This window comes from Aplysia californica, unplaced genomic scaffold (assembly GCF_000002075.1).
Source record: "Aplysia californica isolate F4 #8 unplaced genomic scaffold, AplCal3.0 scaffold00454, whole genome shotgun sequence".
Taxonomy (NCBI): domain Eukaryota; kingdom Metazoa; phylum Mollusca; class Gastropoda; order Aplysiida; family Aplysiidae; genus Aplysia; species Aplysia californica.
In genome coordinates, this window is record NW_004797724.1 from 602484 (window position 1) to 614564 (window position 12081).

At 38.3% G+C, this 12081-nt stretch overlaps 1 protein-coding gene across 8 annotated transcripts in view; it reads right to left on the reverse strand.

Annotated features, from left to right (window-relative positions):
* LOC101848305 (E3 ubiquitin-protein ligase MYCBP2) overlaps positions 1-11321 on the reverse strand; it is a 131588-nt gene extending 120267 nt beyond the window's left edge. For all 8 annotated transcript variants that reach the window (XM_035971539.1, XM_035971538.1, XM_035971537.1 and 5 more), the window contains exons 1-7: positions 11033-11321; positions 5899-5962; positions 3712-3939; positions 3410-3563; positions 2882-3081; positions 1488-1623; positions 204-316 (exon numbers count right to left, since the gene is read on the reverse strand). In XM_035971539.1, the coding sequence (XP_035827432.1) occupies positions 204-316; positions 1488-1623; positions 2882-3081; positions 3410-3563; positions 3712-3939; positions 5899-5962; positions 11033-11160 (1023 nt within the window). In that variant the 5' untranslated portion in view covers positions 11161-11321. The remainder of the gene's footprint in view (positions 1-203; positions 317-1487; positions 1624-2881; positions 3082-3409; positions 3564-3711; positions 3940-5898; positions 5963-11032) is intronic.
* Positions 11322-12081: the final 760 nt, after the last annotated feature.

The window sequence follows — 12081 nt, forward strand, 5'->3', positions numbered from 1 at the left end:
ACAAACTAACTATCCTGTACTCTTTAGGAAAAAAAGGCAGTATGCATTTTGACTTACAAAAAAAAACCCACCAAAAACAAAGCACATTTTAAAAAACTTTTAAGAAAGAAACACCATTACAACATGGAACAACTTCTTAGATTACAATTCATGACATAATCCTAGAAACAATCAAGGTAATCATCCCAGACTTGTCTACCCACCTTGACAGTCCCCCCGTATCCTGAGCCAACTTTGTACAGTCCATATTTGTTGAGTATGTACAGGTAGCGACCATCACTGGCAATGGCTGAGTTTTCAACCAGACATTCTCCAACTGCCAAGAGAGTACACACAAATAAAAAAAACCAGAACAGTAATACTCTTTTAAATCAATCAGCCAAAGGGAAGAACATACAGAAATATATACAAAAGGCAGGTAGAAGAGGTTTCAAGCTTATTCACAAAGGACACATTTTCATTGAAGAGTGCCGTGGCATATTTCTTTTACTCTTCCGCAATAGCATCAGTAAGACCTAACATAACAACGCATAGCAGAGGGTATGGAGAAGTATGTCACCACAAATATTATGGTGAAGTTCTAGTTGAAGGCTTTTTTTTTTTTACAAATAATTAAAAAGTCTTTTGCATACATAGCACCAGGGCTACTCCCATGCCAGCCCAACAGGGATTGAAGGCCCAAGATGCATATCGTATGTTAAGTAAGTTATGAATGGAGACTTCATCTAGACCTTTATCAACATTATCATAACTTGAAAAGCCCCTGAAAGTCTAGCTGAATACATACAAGACCACAGGAAAAATCAGTACAGTCACAAAATGGAAATTATGAAGACATCGATTTTAAAAGCTTGTAGACTGATAACTTCATTTCTGTTTGACTGTTGATTATTTTTGTGTGATTTCCCTTTTAATCAAGAATAATAATAAACCAACAATAAAAAAGAAATGAGGTTATTAGTGTACAAGCGTTTAAAATTAGATACCCCACGGTTTCCATCTTCTATGACTATGCCCATTATTCCCCGAAGTCTCTTCATAAAACTTATAACCATGAAACTGTACTTGATGCCAAAGAGTCCCAATTAAAACAAAGTCACTGCTAAATAGAACTGAAACTTAAAACTCTTTTTATACCAAGAATGGTCCACATTTTCTGAAATAGTGTATATGATCATACTGCTGTGTCAGTGCAGTTCAGAAAAAAATCAAACAAGAAGCCACTGTGGTTACAAAAATGCTTTGACAACTGATGAAAAACAAATACATCAGCAGTATTCTTTTAATCTGGAATGACTTCAATAATTTCATGTCTGCTAAAAAACAACATTGAAACAGCACTAACCTGAGATACTTTAAGCACTAATCCAGTGGTTGAAACTTACCCCCCACCCACGCACTCTCTGCAACTGACTTCATTTTGAAATTCAAGAATCACCCTTATGTTTTTTTAAAGCACAATCATATCACAAACCATGACAACTCACCCTTGGCATTTTGTAATTTGAAAATCTGTGCCTGGCACTTGGCCTTGATTCCATAGTTGAACCAATCAGGGAGATGGGACTTGCCCAACAAAACTGCTTGGACACTCTTTTGAAGCGCTGCCAGAATTCCCGGAACCTGAAATGAGGATAAACTTTTGCAATACACAAGACAAAAAACAGTAACTGCCCATTCATATCTTTGAGCCCAATATTGTGTTGAAAAAAAACTAGTATTTACCTCAAAGTAATGTCCCCCTCATACTCTCACAAAATAAGAACTAAGCATTTTAGAAATACAATCATTGTCAATGTGTGGGAGGATAATAAAACAGACCCACTATAAACCAGAAAGCAGAGCAATCTCTTAAACTCCATCACTCAGAAAGCACTGGGTACATCACTGCACCTCACTTGACTGTGTACCGAATGTGGTCCCAAGGTCGTGTTTGATATTGAGGTCACAACATGAGCTGCTGTACTATTTTGGGATGTCCAATAAACCTCAAGACTTTGATATCAGGTCACTTGAAATATGGCAATCTCAATTATCATAGTATGGTTGCTGTTTTGGAGAGAATTCCCAATTAGAAATGGGTCTGTTTCTCAACTGTCAGTCTCATAGGATCTGAAAAATGTCAGTGCATGTTCATATCTCACCAAGTGACAGATCAGATGTTAGTGAGGCTCATTTCTCTGTAACTAACCTTTGAGTCCCTCAGCGATATTGAAAATGAAAGTGAAAGTTGAATTGATGGGGAAAGCAGCAATGCAAAAAGTCATAGATCTAAACCTGACACTTGCAGGACTGGCAAGTGAAGCAAACCGAATGTAAACAGATCCAATGTATATGGGGATGCTGACCATTTTGCATCTGACTGGACAAATAGTTTCCTACATAAGGATTTTGGGATGCAATAACATCCAAGATAACATAGGGTTCAACTAATTTGAACTCAAAAGCCCAGATGCAGAAAAGTGTTTATGATGGGACAACACAAATAAACATCTATATGTTCAAATGTATACATACAAGATGTAGCGCAATGTCTTTTTCCTTTTCTTCACCATACAACTAGGCCAAATACTCTACCTTTGAAATTACTTTTTGAGTTTCCAAAGAAAAATCTAAAACAACTTGGATTTTTTACCTTGCTGAGCTGTGAGGAACAGAAATCTAAGAAACACAGACAAAAGAAGGGCCACAAAAGAAAACATTTTGACTTTCTACATTTCCAAAAATTCAAGAGATTTCCAGAAATGAGGCACCTCTCACGGTTGACAAAACACTCTTTTCCATACAGACATAATTAACCCTCAGGTGAACATCTGAGATTGAACAACATAGTAAAACAACTCCTATTCAGCAAATTAACTTCCTCTCTGTCCTCTCCAACCTGTATGTCCTGCAGTTCAAGTCCTGAGCGGGACATGAGCATTACTGTGATGGCGCGGAGTAGCTTCTCCGTGTCGCCGAGTGCGATGGTGAGGCTGATGAGAGCTGAGCAGGCCAGGGAGCTCATTGAACCTCCGCCTTTGGTGCGCTCCCCATCTCCTGTGTTGGTGGCCAGGTCCATCAGCAGGGAGAAGAGATTTTCTGAAGTAAAAACACAGAATAAAAAACCCTAGATTAGAGGATGTCTGGAGGAAGATCACTGGAGAATGCTGACTGGGAGCTGTAATCTGTCATCACGGGTAAAGGCTTGTAATGGTTGTAATAGCCACATTTCCAATAAACAACTGGATAATCACAAGACAGAAAAGAAGGAAATGGAGTAAACCACACCAAAAGAAATGCCAACTACCCAAAAAAGTAAAATAACGACACAAAATAAAAGAAAATCTGGGTGGGAAAAGGAAATTCTGGTTCTCATTTATCTTCTCTTCGTACAAACTGAATACACAAGAGTTCAAAACACACTTACCCACAATATCCGGCGGTTCTCTCTTCATGCCTTCTGGCTGCTGACCTTGCAACAGGTCAAGCAAAGCATGTAAGGCTTTGACGCAAAGCTCAGGGTACACAGAGCGTGACTCTCTCACCAACTCAAATACACCATTGAGACCCAAGCCAACAATCTGAAAAAGGAAGAAATAGGAAAATAAAATACTTCACCAATCTACGAAGCACAGAAAAGCAATAAATGAATAAAGGGATTAAAAGGTTGTATTTACTTTCCTTCCTCCAATAACCCTAAAAATTACTTTTAAAGTCCAACAAACTTACTTTGGGTATCTTGATTTGTAAGTCTTTGGCTTTTTCCTCCCCATCCTCATCACTGTCACTGTCTGAGTCGGTGGCCGTGTTGGCCATGTGGTAGAGGCGTGTCGACTCCCTGATGGCCTGGGCCAGGACAACCTGGCGAACTGTGGCGTACACAGAGAAGACGGACGCATTGCCGTGTGTTGTGATGGCAGAACTCTGGGACTCTGCAATTTCTGGGCTCTTCTCTCTCTGAAAATGAAGTGCATATAATTATTATTTGAAAAAATAATAATAACAAAGGAAATACTTCATGATACAAAGATTCTGCATTTTCTAAAACTTAAAATGCATGTCTTTACTGAATCTTAAAGATAAGAAAATGAAACAATGTAAACATGCACAAAAAACGATATACAGCTACTTGATCTCAACTCAAGTTGCATATTTATATTGTCAATATAGAACGCTCACTAACAATTAGTAAAGTGAGAAATCTTCACAGTCACAAAATAGCCCAAAAGCAGAGCACTTAAGGGACAAGCCATAAGGGTGGAGAGCTGTTAAAACAACCAAATCAAAAAAATTTTCGTGTCATTTAAACCTTTCCTATTCTTATCCTTAGCCAACATAGGCGTGGGCGTAACTCAACCTTCCAGAGTGTAGGGGGCTTTCCTCAGTGTTCAGATTGATTAAAATTACTGTCCAATCAATAGCCACACTTTAAGTACCAATGACTTTATAGCAATCTTAGCAGCAGAGAGTTACTGAGTTCAGCTGTGATTTCCTTTCTGGCTTTTGCGCCACATGAAAAACCAGTAGCAACATCGACGATATTTTTTTAATGCAATAGTTTACACGGAAGTTCACAAAATAATTTCTTATATTGTAAATTTCAAACCTATGTGTGATAAGGTAGGTGAATTCCGCATGGTTTTCACATGTTTCAAAAACAACCACAAAGTAACATCTTGTAATTTCATTTTTAGCTGAATTTGCTGAAGGAACCCTACGATGTGAAGATCAATCTCATTGTTTTAAAGTAAGTAGATACACAAAAATGATTTCACAAATATTCTGAAACAAGAAGGTATTTTTTCCCTTGCAAACCAAAGGGACGAAGTCCCCAAAACATAACTTGTTTCATTGGAAGAACAGTTATTTTTGCATGTTTAGCTCACTGCAATGCAGAACAACAATTTTGCGAATGTTCCAGAAGGGTTATTTCTAATAACTTTGGATCTGGTGTGAAGAAACAGAGCTTCGTTCTCATAACTGACATTGTGTCATCAACTTGCCATACATATTCCCCACTGTGACCACGAGCTGACCTCAGGGAGCATGCTCTAATGCAAAAGTAAGTCACAGATAAAACAAAGCGCCCCATGCAAATTCGTATAACCAGAGTTAATTTAAGTCATACATCAAAGGATTTAAATCTGCAATTAACTTTTTTTTTTTTTAACCCATAAACTGTACAATGACGAAAACCATACGAGGTCCATTCATCAGCAAACTAGTTTGAAAAATAGAAATGCTTACTTAAACCATTATTACTGTTTGATCACATGATATATATATATATATATATATATATATATATATATATATATATATATATATATAGATATATATAAATATATGTGAAGCGTGCTGACAAAATGAGTTACTTCTCGGATTCAGGCCTTAAGGAAATAGATACATCACACTTATAGGTGAAGTTTTTACAATTTATAAGTATGAAATAAAAGGTATGTTATACCTAAAGAATATGGCACCAATAGAAAATCTACAAATTTGACCCTAGTGTCAATTTTTTGTCAAAATCTCCATTTGTGGACTGCGAGAAGTAACTCATTTTGTCAGCACGCCTCACTTTATATATATATATATATATATATATATATATATATATATATATATATATATATATATATATATATATATATATAAATAGCTTAAAAAGTAAAAGCTGTCACAGGCAGGCTTTCAAAAAGTAAAAAATACACTGCAAAAAAGGTTTGGCAATCCCCTTTTTGTCAGGAAACAGAAATCAGATAGCAAATGTCTGGAAGCAACAATAGCAACAGAACCCCAGTAGTTATCTAAACAAGAAGAGAACAAGCAAGGTCTTGACTTTGGAAATATCGTCCCTTTTGATACTGAAAAAAAAATTATGCAACGGTTGAAATACAAAAATTAATAACAAACCTTTTGCTTCTTGTCTTTGGTCTTCACTTTCTTTTTCTTTGTCTTTTTCTTCTCAAGCTTTTTCCTGAAAGGAAAAATTAAAATTTTATTTACTACTCTGTATAGAGAGGCAAATATTTGCAAATTTCATGGTCTTGCTTTGGCCAAAAAAAAAATTAAATGTTTGTTTATTTCCTGAACATGTGAAAAAGGTGGCAGACAATCTGTTTCTGCACTCAAGCAGCACATTATAATATAATGTTGCATTTTTTAAAAATAGCAAGTAAACAGAAAGTGTGCATAAATGAAATTTCTCCACAATTCTTGATATTTGGTTCTTTAGCAACTGAACCTGCCTGAAGACTTCACATACTTCATACATGATAGATCAATCATACAGTTACACCCATCACACCAATTCCAAGATCGATACTGCACACAGCACTGTGCTTAAATATGCTTAAATACATCAAATACACTCTCTATACATTTTTGCCCAAGGTCTCCAAAACTGTTGATTGAAGAAAGTGTTTTATTTGATAGTTTGTTTACTCAGTAATAAATAATGTCTTCATTAGGCAGTGCTTGAATCTGGTATTAGATAGATCATGTGCATATGACGAGAATTATATTACAAAAGACGCTATTCATAATTTCAGTCTAATACAATTGTAGGCCTATTCCCCAGCAGGGAGCAGTACAGCATACTTTCAATTTCAAAGGTGTTCATCCTCCAATCTGACTTTCAGACATACTACTTACTTTATATGAATACTTGATAAATCACTGATTAGATAGTCATTTAGAGATTACAAAAAATATAAATTAACCACCATAGCCTAACTCACACAACAACCAGTTAGTAGGCCCTACAGTATTTAAAGAAAAGGGGTACAATTATTATCATCTAAAAAATTGTTCCTGTCTACTATTAATATATTATATTATATATAAAAAAATACTACAACGTAAAGGAATTCAAAAACATTATTCTTCCTTTTATACGTATGCCATATAATATATATTATATATAAAAAAAACTTCTTCATCTTGAGTCAATTATTTTGTTCGATTTTAGTACAAAGCTGAACAGAGTAAAATCAAATTCATTATTCTTAATTCTTAGATATTATAAATCATGACCAAATCTAGACAAGAAAATTATGTTTTCTTGAATTAATTATTCTTGTAAAAAATACTATAGTAGTATCCACCTAAGATACCGGTGCTCGGGAGCAATGGATAAGCGGGATCTTAGCCGACGGACCCAGGGATGAATCTATGGTGACCCACAACAAGTAAAATGGTCTCCCTCCACTTTAAAATGAACTGGATGGGTTTATGACATAGAGGCCCATTGGCGAGCAAAGAGTGGTCAACCTTGATGACCAATCATGGTAGCATGAGTCACTTCCTATCATGAGTCTCAAGATCTACCCCAGGCTCCCTTTTAGCTGTCCATAATTTCTATCTCCCGTCTTAGTCGTTACACACCACCACATTGTGACCACACATCAAAATTCAGTCTGTCTCGCAAATTCGGGAGTAGCGACAACTACTGCTGATTTTTGACGAGACGGGCAGTCTCAACTTTTCACTCTTGGTTGATAGGCTGTGCCCGCCCAGGTAGTTATTCCGCAAATTAGGATCTGAAATGCGGGATCTTAACCGAATGTAGACCTTCAGAGTGAATCAGAGCAGGACCTTAGAGGGGGGGGACATTTATGTATTTCTATAGTAAAAATTCAGCTTTCTTAAAACACCTGGATCTTCAGCCAACCGGGATCATAAGTGGGGGATCTTAGGCAGAAACTTACTAGGCCTATAAAAAATGAACAAGATTTTTATAGATCAAGGAGAAGTTTTTAAAGTAAAGTTAATGGACATTAAAAAATATTTTAAAAACTAATTCAAATGAGCAAAAAAAAGTACACTAAGACCAAGGAATATATTGCAATACACAGTACTTAGTCTCCGCCTAAGATTCCAGTGCTCGGGAGCAAGGAAATGCGGGATCTTCTAGGCGAACCGGGATCTTAACCGACGAACCCAGGGAAGAATTTATGGGGACCCATGTTAAGGCTCACAATCAGTAAAATGGTCTCCCTCCACTCTAAAAAGAAATGACGTGAGCCCTGGGTGGTGTTATGAATATGGCGAGCAAAGAGTGACCTTGATGATCTATCACAGTGCATAGTGGCATGAGGCATGCCATTTTCACTTATTATCCTATCATGAGTCTTAAGATCCACGCTTATCCAGTTGCCTCTCCCTTTTACCTGTCGAAAATTATAGATTTCCATATCTGACCGAGGTTCCCCCCTCCCCCGCCTTTGTCGTAACGCACCACTACGTTGTGGCCTCCAATTAAAACTCTGTCCCGCAAATTCGGGAGTAGTGAAAACTGCTGCAATGGTCAGGGAAGAGCTCTAAGTTCGATGTGATCCCGCCTGGAGCGGAGTGATGTAAGTTTAGTGGAGAGCTAAAATGAGAGTGCGATGTTTGGGGAAACAAACAGGTCAGTTCACACCCCAGTGTGATCTCGTCTGGGTCAAACATTGTATCACTTCATCAAGTTTTACAACGCTTGGGATCACATTCACAAGAGTGGCAGATCTTTGACGCGACGGACAGTTTATTGCTCTCAACTTTTCACTCTTGGTTGATTGGTAGTGCCCGCCAGAGTTTTTGTTCCGCAAATTATGATCTGAAATGCAGGATTTTAGCCGATGTAAACCTTCACAGTGAATTAGAGCGGGATCTTACGGAGTGCAAACTACGGATGGGGTCAGCCGATCGCCCGACTCGGTCGCCTAAAAAACAAATGTGTTTTCAATTTCAGGCGATCAGCCCGATCCAGCTGTAGTGAGCATCCCGTATTAGGGGTGACTTTTCTAGTAAAAATTCTGTCTTTTACATAGCTGCCACTCAGAAATTTATAAAAAGGAGGAAATTCACGCGAAGGCGTACGCGCGCTCTCCGAAACCAGTGAGATCCAGAGGCAATATATATACTGGAAAATCTAGCCAACGGTTTTGGAAGGGAAAGCTGTCATATTGTTAACCATAGGCAACTGAATTAAAATGTATTTGAAAAAAAAAACAACAACAAAAAAACAACATAAAGGCAGTAAGTTGACTAACAAGCATTCGAGTCAATTTGACACAGTTTGGACTTGGTGACTAAAAATCTAGTGTTTTTTACCAGCTGGTGTCTCATAAAAAAAGATTTCTTTCACTTTAAATGTGTACATACATAGACGTAGAGCAGTATCGGATCAAGGATACACAGGCACTCCTGTACAATTGCGGTCCCGTTTGCACTTAGAGTGCCCCTGTAGTGTGTTTCTTATTTAGAGATAAACTGAATTAAAATTATAGCCTAGGCTATCTAATCTAGATCTAGATATATCTAAATATGTGTAGATCTATATCTAGAAATAGATTTTCTAGATCTAGATCTAGATTCACTTCCGCAGCAGCCACAATAGCCGTCATGTAAACAAACCGGACCGCAATTGCACAGGCACAGGAGTGCCGCGGGCCGCGATTTCTTTCGCAAAAAACCGGCTAGATCTAGATCTAGTTCAATTTTCTAATGAACTTTTCAAGTTGCACACTGGCTGCTTCTTTCTCATTCCAGTTCCTTTTATTTTTGCATTCTGAATCAATTTCTCTCGAATTTCCGCCAATTTCCATGACAACTCGGCGCGCTAACGTCCCGATGCCCGATCGACACTGTGTTGCTCCACAACAATAAACAATGTGAAACTAGCGCTGGGCCTAGAAGAACGGAAGTAGAAAGCTACGACGGACATGCACGAACCGCGTTTTCGTCTCTCTCCCGGTTCGGTGTTTTCCGCATGGAAAAAAAAAAAAAGTATGAAATTTGCGACCAAGAGCGGTCCAGCGGAGGAAGGAGGAAAGTTGAGGGAAACGCTAGATGTAGCGGAGTTTCCGCTATTTAGCGGGAAAGTGGCAGCTATGCTTTTAACCCTTGTCCTGCATCTGTGCTGAGATGCGAATTTTATCCACAAGACCGATTACATCGGACGTTACGGGCACGCCGCCGGGGTCACTCAGTGTGCAGCGCTTGTGCCGGGAAACGTGTGTTTTCGCCATGAATACCGAGGGAGAGTGTTAATCGATGATGAAAATAACGCTTTATCTTTCATAACATTATGATTAGTTACGCCCATTCGAATAAACTTTCTAGACGCTCTTAGATTGTTGTTATAAATGATGAATGACCTGAGGTTCCAAAGGGGACAATAGGTCAATTTCCGAATGTTCTGCACTCAAATTGTTCTTTGTACCTATGGTATTCAAAACTATCAAACAAGCTTATTTTTTATCATTAGTATCATTTCTCATACAAAATCAAGCTCATTTGAAATGTTTTGTTTAGAAAAATGGAAGTCTTGTTTCCTGAGATACTATTCCTTTCGAGCTCCTCATGTTTAAGTGGGTCAATTTCTTCAATAATTTCATTGGACGAACATCTAGAGCTCACCAACTTGGCGTGTTTTGAATGAGACGTATGCCTCGATTATGAACCAACGCAGGCTGTTCTAGAACAAGGCCACAAACGCACACAAACTCGAGCAGACTGACGCACACACACTTGACCTGCGTGAATGGGGATCCGACGGGGGACCCGAATTTCACGCGAGATGATGCTAGACTGACTCGGGACCAGAACGCAGGCAAGGTGCCGAAACAGGCTTATCGGGCGACATAAACCCGGCCCCCGCAGGACGAGGGTTAAAACAGCGGGATCTTAGTCTTATTAAAAAGCGAACCAAGATTGTAAGCGGAGGGATCTTAGGCGGAAACAACTGTGAGCAACAATGTTGAGCTGAAATAGCATCTTTCACTAAGTTGTACTGCCTACTGCTGCAAAAGTGTAAGTAAGGGAAAATGAATGTTTGCATATTTGGAGATCACTTTTTTGCATTGATTACAGTACACACCAGCAGCAGTGTAGCAGTCAGACCAACAAAGTGGGACTACTGAGAGAGAGTGCTACAACTCAGGAAAAAAAGCAGGGATGCAAAACACAGTAACTAACGAATTGGACTGAGTGTTCTATGGTTCTGTTTACGATCTAAAGAGCAAACAAGAACTAGATTCTAGATCTAAATAGTCCGCCATACTTGACTGATTCAGCATCCTTGTACTCGAATAAGTCATGAAATTTGCGTGATAGATTGTCACCCTTCAAGAAGAGGTCGACCTGGCTTCTGAAGCACTGAAAGGAGTCCGATCCCGACATTTCACTCATTCAAGCAAACAAAGAATCACTTCAGGAGTCATAAGTGGTCACATCATTCGAAAAGAGTTCTTATTGCTGGCCTGAAGTTCGCATGCAAGTAAGAATTGAGTCTATCATGGAGGTAAAATTAGCAACTGACAGCCATTTTGATTCTCATTCTGAATATAAACAGGAAGTATTATCGGGAGATAACTGAGGAAAATCCGATCTTGTGTGTTTTCCCTTGCTCTTTCACACATTATTATTAGCCTCTACGTAATAACAAAGTGCATACATTATTATTATATAATAATAATTATTATTATTGAATCTAGGGTGTAGTAATTATAATTGTTAACTGTATCGTAGTTTTTATTGTTAATAACAGTTTTGCCGAGTTTGAAAGACCGATCGAACAGTCTAAATGCAATATAGTTATAGTTGATTATCTTTCGAAAAAGGACTGGCTCTGTAGGAGCAGGTACATGTATACAGTCTCAGTAGCATATATTGCCTTGTATAATGTGTTAAATTTGAGAACGTATGAATGCTGAGAATAGTCATTCAAATAATCCTACATATAATTGATCTCAAAAGAAAAGAAATTAATCAGAATAATCAGAAAAAGTAAAATACCCGGTAATAAACTTTCAGTCATAATTTCAGTCTGCGCTCGGGCTCATATAGGCCCTATCCGTGTTGTGTGTGTGTGTGTGTGTGTGTGTGTGTGTGTGTGTGTGTGTGTGTGTGTGTGTGTGTGTGTGTGTGTGTGTGTATGTGTGTATGCCCGGGCGCGTCTGGCTGTGCCTATGTTTGTATTGTTAGTAGGCCTAGGCTATGTTTGTGTAGAGAAGAAAAATAGGGAAATATAGGGGTTAGCACGCGCGCGTGTATGTGAGTGTGTGTGTTGGGGGGTTGGAGCATCAACATTAAACAAATGTTCTCCTGAGA